This window comes from Microtus ochrogaster, chromosome 2, assembly GCF_000317375.1.
Source record: "Microtus ochrogaster isolate Prairie Vole_2 chromosome 2, MicOch1.0, whole genome shotgun sequence".
In the NCBI taxonomy this organism is placed as follows: domain Eukaryota; kingdom Metazoa; phylum Chordata; class Mammalia; order Rodentia; family Cricetidae; genus Microtus; species Microtus ochrogaster.
In genome coordinates this window covers 94,908,575-94,916,956 of record NC_022010.1, presented here as the reverse complement: position 1 = coordinate 94,916,956, position 8,382 = coordinate 94,908,575, and the positions used below count along the sequence as shown (strand labels likewise).

General features: G+C 40.0%; 1 protein-coding gene across 2 annotated transcripts in view; it reads left to right on the top strand.

The window, feature by feature from the left end:
* The window catches only part of Ltn1 (listerin E3 ubiquitin protein ligase 1), a 63,255-nt gene that overhangs the window by 18,790 nt on the left and 36,083 nt on the right, over nt 1-8,382 (top strand). For both annotated transcript variants that reach the window (XM_026787140.1, XM_005345304.2), the window contains exons 10-15: nt 76-885; nt 1,134-1,175; nt 4,348-4,534; nt 5,005-5,241; nt 6,613-6,766; nt 8,081-8,225. In XM_026787140.1, the coding sequence (XP_026642941.1) occupies nt 76-885; nt 1,134-1,175; nt 4,348-4,534; nt 5,005-5,241; nt 6,613-6,766; nt 8,081-8,225 (1,575 nt within the window). The remainder of the gene's footprint in view (nt 1-75; nt 886-1,133; nt 1,176-4,347; nt 4,535-5,004; nt 5,242-6,612; nt 6,767-8,080; nt 8,226-8,382) is intronic.

The window sequence follows — 8,382 nt, the reverse complement described above, 5'->3', positions numbered from 1 at the left end:
CCGCTTTATTGTGTTTTAACATTGTTTTAGCTCTCTTGGAAACTGAAGTTTTACATTTTTTACCTTCTTTTTTAGTTGATCCCATTTATTGATACCGTTCTCAAAGATCCAGGATTGCAACATGTGCCTCTATTTAACCATTTAGCAGAAACACTAAGTTCTTGGGAAGCCAAAGCCGATGCAGAAAAAGATGCTGAAACTGTTTACAATTTGGAGAATGTTCTGCTAAATTTCTGGGAAAGACTGTCAGAGATCTGCGTTGAGAAAATCAGTGAGCCGGAAGCAGATGTGAAGTCTGTATTGAGTGTGTCTAACCTAGTAGGGGTACTTCAGAAGCCAAAGAGTTCGTTGAAGTCAAGTAGAAAGAAAAATGGTAAGGTCAGGTTTGCCAGCGAGGCATCTGAAGCTAAGAAGGAGGATGAGAAGTGTGCATCTTCAGAAGGAGAGAACGGCGAAGGCTCTGAAGGAGCTACGGAGTCTTCTCTCCTTCAGAGTTCCTTAGACCTTGTGTCTCCCTTAAGGAAAAAGCCCCTGGAAGACTTAGTCTGCAAACTTGCAGAGGTGAGCATTAACTTTGTCAACGAGCAGAAGTCAGAGCAGCACCTGCAGTTTCTCTCCACGCTGCTGGACTCCTTCTCCTCAGGCCAAGTATTTAATGTCCTCCTTGGTGACGAACAGAAGAATGTCGTCAAAGCCAAACCTCTGGAGGTAGGCAGACTCGCTCAAGAAAACCCTGCAGTGCAGTTCTTGTATCATAAACTGGTAGGCTGGCTAAACAACAGCCAGAAGAAGGACGGGGGCTTTCTGGTGGACATCTTGTACAGCGCCCTCCGATGCTGCACCAGCGACATTGAAAGGAAAGACGTCTTGGATGATCTAACCAAGGTATCACTGTCACATGCCTTTTGTGAATGTTTTTACGATACATGATAGGAATGAGCCTGCGTGGGTGCCATTTCCGGATTGCTTACTTGACTCTGCATGTCACTTTAAAGACAAGCAACGTGCTCTGTACCGTTTTGGGGAAGTACTGGGCCGGACTGCCTGGTGTTGTCCTTTTGTTGTGGATGCGGGGAAGCTTCAGTTGTTAAAGCTTTCCCGTTTGTTCTGTAACTTTCTGTTTGTTTTTTCAGGAGGACCTGAGTTGGAGTTCTCTTCTTCAAGTCATTGAAAAGGTATTTTAAGCCCCTCCCCTTTCTTTCTTTTTCTGTTTTTGTGTGTGGTATAACAAATTAAAACCACAGTCCTGTTCTCACACTGTAGTCAAGTGTCTGATAGAGCACATCCTTACTGTTGTAAGTTATGGCAAGGCGGCTCTGAGGAACCCGGTTTGTTTCTTAGCAGCTGATAGAACCTTGCGGATCATTGTCTAGTTGAGGCTTCAGGTTTCCGCCCTTTGTGTTCTGTAGAAGTGAATGCATGGTGCTAGCTCTGACTAGAACATGTCTGGAGCCTCTTTCCCTGTCTGGAGAATCATTGGGGAGGTGAGGGTGTTTCAGCATTGTACAGTTTGCCATTTGATTAAACAAGAAAACTGGTAATAAAAGTAATGAGAAGAAATCAAAGGATGCAATCTAGGCGTTTTAAAACAGCTTTAGTCTTCTTTCCTGATGATGGTTTAAATGACATAACGAAATTTTCAACTGTGGGTGCTTATAATTAGCTACTTAAGAGACCCTCACAGCATTGACTCATTTTTCTATTTTATACGCATTTATGTTTTTCTACTTAAAATAGTAAAAAATACAAAACATAATTAGCTATCCTAATAATTTTTTTCTCTTTTTTTTGTTTTTCGAGACAGGGTTTCTCTGTGGTTTTGGAGCCTGTCCTGGAACTTGCTCTGTAGACCAGGCTGGTCTCGAACTCACAGAGATCCGCCTGCCTCTGCCTCCCAAGTGCTGGGATTAAAGGCGTGCACCACCACCGCCCGGCTTCTTTTCTTTTTTCTTTGTTGGGGATTAAACCCAAAGCTTCCCACATGCTAAGCAGGCACTCTGTCATTGAGCTTGCTTCAGTCCTAATTTCCCTGAACTTTATTTTGTGAAACTACATTGTAGTTGTTAGTGTAGCTCAGAGGTAGAACACTTGCCAAGTTTGTTTGTGGCCTTAAGCTTGATTCTTAGCTTCACAAAAAAGAAAATATTAAATTGACAAAAGCCCTTTCAATTGTGTTCACTTCACAGTGATTCCCAGTTCCACCAGTTAGTTTATGTTTGACAAAATATAAGTGCGGAATAGTTTTTACTGTTTACTGAGAATTACAGTAACGGTTATTTTCTACTGTTAGTGAGACGTGTGACTTACCAAGCGCACCATTCACACTTGTTTATTTGGTAGCCTGTGAGCAAGCTGCTGAAAGGCCAAATGAGCTGCTGATAAGCCTTGACTCAATAGGGAGAGCCAGTAATTTGATAAAAGTAAATGGATACAGGCTCAGTGGGTAAATGTGTTTGCAGAGCCTCATGGCCTGGGTTTGATCTCAGGGACCCGCATGGTAGAAGGGAAGAACCAGTTCTTGCGGTTTGTTCTCTGATCTCCACACTTTGTTATAGGCTGTGTGCCCACACACATACAGTAAGTAAACATGTCTGTCTGTCTGTCTGTCTCACATACATATACCCCACAAACGTAATTTTTATAAACTAAGAAAAGAAAGAGTAAACGTGTGTCCATCCATTTGACTCAGCTGTATCTGCCAGGTCAGCAGGCGCTTGTCTCGGTTTAGAAGACCATCTTCCTGTGCAGTGTTTGTGAGGTCCCGGTTCCCTGGGTGTCCTGGCTTCTCACAGCTGCATAGTCTTTCTGACCCCTAACCTCATGTCTTGGTAACTTGAGACACATCCTATTCAGAAGATTCTCTGCCAAGACAGAAACATAGAGTTTACAAATTAGGAAGTAGGCCCTGGTTGGTTGAAAGATTTGTCAAAGATTATAAGGCTAGTTTAATGATAAAGCTTAGGTTGAATTGTAAGCGCTTATTATCTATATTTTTTTTTTAACATAAGAGATAAGCAGTTTTTAGTCACTACCCAATGTGCACTTGGGTTTTCTTTTTTTTCCAGATTGCTTTGAAATGAACCAAGTTGCAAATTCCTTTCTTCTCAGCCTTTAAAGCAAAAGAAGCTCTGGGAACATGGATCAGCATGGTTTTGGGGGTGGATTTACAAGTTTTTTTTCTCTCACTTCTCCACTCAATGGAAATAAAAAGTTACCAGTATATACTTGGCCCTATGCTCTCTGTTTCAGAAACTCTGGGGAAATAATTTACCCCATTGTTAATATTGAATTGATTGTTATTATTTTTTTAGCTTTAGAAAGATTAATGAACAAAAGTGTACAGTTATGAGGCTATTTATAGATCTATCTTCAGAGTTCATTCATTGTTCATTGAACATATTTCAGGGTTGGTAGCAGGTATCAAAGGAGTTTAAAACTGTCTCTGGGGCTGGAGAGATGGCTCAGAGGTTAAGAGCACAGGCTATTCTTCCAGAGGTCCTGAGCTCAATTCCCAGCAACCATATGGTGACTCACAACCATCTGTAATGAGATCTGGTGCCCTCTTCTGACCTGCAGGCATACATGCAGACAGAACACTGTATACATAATAAATAAATAAAGATTTAAAAAAAAAAACTGTCTCTGACAAGGACTCATTGGAAAGACAAGACACACAGACACGAAACGTTTATATATATAAAACTTTCCAGTAAGTGCTTTATAGAAAGTCAGAAGTAAGGATCTGGAAAGATGGCTTAGTGGCTAAGAGCAATGACTGCTCTTCCAGAGGACACAGGTTCAGTTCCCAGCACCCACATGGTGGCTCAGAACTCCTATAAATCCAGTTCTAGGGGAACTGGTATCCTCTTAAAAAGAAAAGATCTTAGTTGAGCAATGGTAGCACATACCTTTAATCCCAACACTTGGAGGCAGAGGAAGGTGCATCTCAGGGAGTTCGAGGCCAGCCTGGTGTACAGAGTGAGTTCTAGTACAGCCAGGGCTGTTACACAGAGAAACCCTGTCTTAAAAAAAAGTCAGAAGTAGTGATCTTCGTGGTCTAGATTGGATGGGGAGATTTTGAAAAACAAGGAGGGGTTTGTACTGATTTTCAAATAATCATTTGATGTGTGGTTGGAGGATAACATCACAAAGCATGGGAATGATTATTGCTGGCTTACTGGATGGGGGTGGGGCAGAGAAGACAGTAGCCTTCCCAGAACTTGGGAAGGAGGAAGAGTAGAGGGGAGAGTTGGGATCACATGATGGAGGGAGCCAGTAGGAGCCACATAGTAATCTGGATGCACCTTTTGATCTTGCTACTAATCTTTAATTTTATGTTTTTTTAAGGCATGTTCTAGTTCAGAAAAACATGCTTTAGTAACTCCTTGGCTAAAAGGCAGTATTCTTGGAGAGAAACTGGTTGCCTTGGCAGACTGTCTCTGTGGTCAGGATTCGAAGCCCTCATCTTCAGAACCCCACTCCTCAGAACAGTGGAGTCTGCTAAGACTAGCATTGTCACAGCATCTTAAAAACGGTAGGGACACGCGTCTGTTTTATAGCAGGGTTGATAATTCTTCCTGTCTCCTGGGGGTTCCATGCTTTTAACTTGAATACTGTTGGTTAGGAGCTGTTTTCTCAAATACACTTGTTATAAATACCGTGTTCATTACATGGTATGACTTGAGTGATATGTTATATATATATGATATCTGTGAATAATTTTGATTTAAAGTTCTTTGAATATATAACATAGCTGGTCACTCTTGAATTTTGTAGACTGTTGTTGGATTTTATTTTAAAATTGCTTTTTAAAACTTGAGGATTTGTAGGTGTTAGAGGGCAGATTGACTTTTTAAATGCTTTTTGTCATTTAATATGTACATACATGGCTTTAAAAAACAAACATAAAACATGAGAAATAGCTACATGATTGCTAGTCCAGGGTAAGATATTTCAAAATGCACTGTTATTTATATTTGTCTATTTGGATTTTTTCCCCTGTAGATTACTTGATTGGAGAAGTATATGTTGGAAGAATTATTGTTAAACTTCATGAAACTTTATCCAAAACAAAGGACTTATCAGAAGCTGAAAATAGTGACTCTTTGATGTCTTTTGTCTGTGATGTGGCCTATAGCTATTTCAGCTCAACAGGAGGCTTGCTAATGCCATCATCTGAAGATCTGTTATTAACTCTCTTTCAGCTGTGCGCTCAGAGCAAAGAACGAACACACTTGCCAGGTAATAGCCTACTGCTCAAATGTTTTGTTGGGAATCTCCGGCTCTGACCTGCATAGTGAGTGTAAGTGCCCAGGCTTTATTAATTGACTCGTAATGTGGTTGTTAGTTTTAAGAATTTTGGGAAAATACCACTGTCATGTTTTTGTTCTAAAACCAGGCTAAAAATAAACATACAGATGACGTTTCTAAAGTGTGTGATTGATATTAAGGAAACAGTATGAAAGGGCTGTACTGGATGACTTAGAATCTTAGCCTCTTCACTCAGTAGCACTAACAGGGTGCTTCATTTTCTTTAAAATTACATTCATTTACTTTGTGTGTGTATGAAGGTATGTGAGGGCATTTGTGGCTCCTGAGAGTGTGCTCCTGTCTATGTGTGGAAGTCAGAGGACAGACAACTTGTAGAAATTGGTTCTCTTCTACTACATGACTATCATGGGTAGAATTCAGGTACTTAGACTTAAGGCCAGTACCTCTGTTTGTTGAAGACATATTACCAGCCTGGTACCCCTCCCCCCCTTTCTTATTTTCCTTCTTTCTGTCCCTCTGTCCCTCCCTCCCTTTCTTCCTTTCTTCCTCCCTTTCCTCTCTTTCTTCTCTTCTTTCTTTTCCTGAGACAGAGTTTCAGTATATTGCTCTGTGTGTAGACCAAACTGGCTTTGAACTCAGAGAGCCCATCTCTGCCTCTCCAGTGCTGGGATTAAAGGTATGCACACCATGCCTGCTGCACCTAATCTCTTGATGGCTCAATTTCCTTATTTAGGAAGGGATAATCATATGCATCTTTTTTATTATAGTAAAAATCATTGTGTCTTGCTGTATGAAGAATGAAATTGAGATTGCTTTATAAGGACTAAGTTTATCTAGGAAAGGGACATAAAAAATATTGATGAGGCTGGGCATGGTGGTGCATGCCTTAATCCCAGCACTAGGGAGCCTAAGACAGGAAGCTCTCTATGAGTTTGAGGTCAACCTGGTTCACGTAGCTAGCTCTAGGCTAGAACAATAAATAAAAAATACTATTAATGCATAGCTTTCTTCCTCTAATCCTTGTTTAATACTTAGATTTTTTTTTGGTTGTTGTTGTTGGAAAAGATAACTTGTAATTGCACTCCTCACAGGACAGCTCCTGTTGATGAAGAAGCTCAGGATAGGAAAAACAGCTGTCCTATCATATTATATTATTATGGTAAAGCTAGCTTGTATTGTGTGAATATGACAGTTACTTTTGGTAAAGAGAGTTTAATTTTGTATTTTGTTTTAAAATAACATTTTAAGATCTCAGATCTGCAGCAAATTTGTTTCAGATGTTTTATACTGATTAGGTCATTCAATGAAATTACAAATTATTGCTAATTCTTTGATTTTTAGATTTTCTGATCTGTAAACTGAAAAATACTTTGCTCTCTGGCGTAAATCTATTGGTCCATCAAACCGCACACGCACATGAGCAGAGTGCTTTCCTCCGTTTGTCTATGCTGTGGCTGAAGGACCAGGTTCAGTCTTCAGCTTTGGATAACACGAGGTAACCTTTTTGTATATCTTTATGTAAGATCTCACTTTGCTGTGATAGTTCACGCCCATCTGTAACTCCTAGTACTCAGAGGATCACAGCTCTGAGGCCTTTCTGGACTGTATGGTGAGAACCTGGTCTTATAAAGAAAAATGTTTGTATTGGTGTGAATTCCAGTCTTTTTTTTTTTTTTTCTTATAAGGAAAACATTTAATTGAGAGGGCTCACTTACAATTTCAGAGACTTAGTGCATTATCATCAAGTGGTGTGTTGGCAGATGTGGCACTGGAGGCAACGGGATCCTGAGCATAAGAAACCTCAAAGCCCACTCCCACAGTGACACACTTCTGCTAGCTAGGTTGTTCCCACTCAGACCAAGTCACACCTCCTAAAATGCCAGTTCCTATGAGATTATGGGGGCCAATTACATTCAAACTACTACAGTGTGTGTGTGTGTGTGTGTGTGTGTGTGTGTGTGTGTGTATGTATGTGTTTGTGTAAATACATGGAAGTACATGTTCCACAATGCACTTGTTTTTTTTTTTTTTTTTTTAGTTTTTCGAGACAGGGTTTCTCTGTGGCTTTGGAGCCTGGAGCCTGTCCTGGAACTAGCTCTGTAGACCAGGCTGGTCTCGAACTGTTGTTTTTTTTTTTTGTTTTTTTTTTTTTGACTGAAGTAACTCTAACCTTCTTAAATACGTTTTCAATAATAGCAAATAGATCAAACAGTTCATAGAAACATAGAACTTTCCAAAACTATATAGTCCATATTTTTCAAAAAATATTTTGTCTTAACACTATTCAGCTGTCTATTGAAAATTATTCTGCTGATCGAGCTTTAGTCAGTGGCATGGTTGTGGTATTACTCTCTATTAAAGATTTTGGATTGTTAACTGTGATCTTTTATGGCTACCCATACATTCTAATTGTCCTTGGTTGTTCGTTTTTAAGATTCTGGTTTATAAGGATATTTTATATAGCTGTTCATATAATGAACTTGAAATAATGCATATTGTATCTTTGGGGTTGGTTCAGATGTTTTTATCATTCAGTAACATAGTTGTATTTCAAATATTCCATATCTAAAAATGGTCATCCACCACATCCTGAGGTAGAAGCATCGCTCAGTTTCACATTACGGAAGTTTGATTATACCCCTAGTTTTGATTGTGTGTGTCTTAAGTGTTGTGAGGGGTAGGAAGGACCACTTTCTCTTTCCCGTCTCTGCTCAGGTGTGCTGTGCCTCTGATCAGATGTCTTTAATGTGTGCTAGATTGGTGAACCTAGCTGTCCCATAACTGTAGCAGTTCTCTGCATTGTTCCTAGTCTTCAGGTCCTCTTGGCTGCTGTTGGTGACCTGCTGAATACTCTTGTAGCGAGCAGGGATACTTCTCTTCTTGGAGTCTATATTGGAGGTGTAATGCCCAGTGACAGTGAGTGGGAGAAGATGAGGCGGTCTCTTCCTAGTCAGGTATGTTTAACATGCAGAGTGCCATCTCATTCTGAAGTTTCTATTTCATGCATGATTCAGTATTTTTATCCTGGAGGTGAAAAAAAAGTTTAAAGTCGTCTATTGTTGGTCATGCTTGTGACCAACCACGGCAACTCTTTTTTTTTTTTTTTTTTTT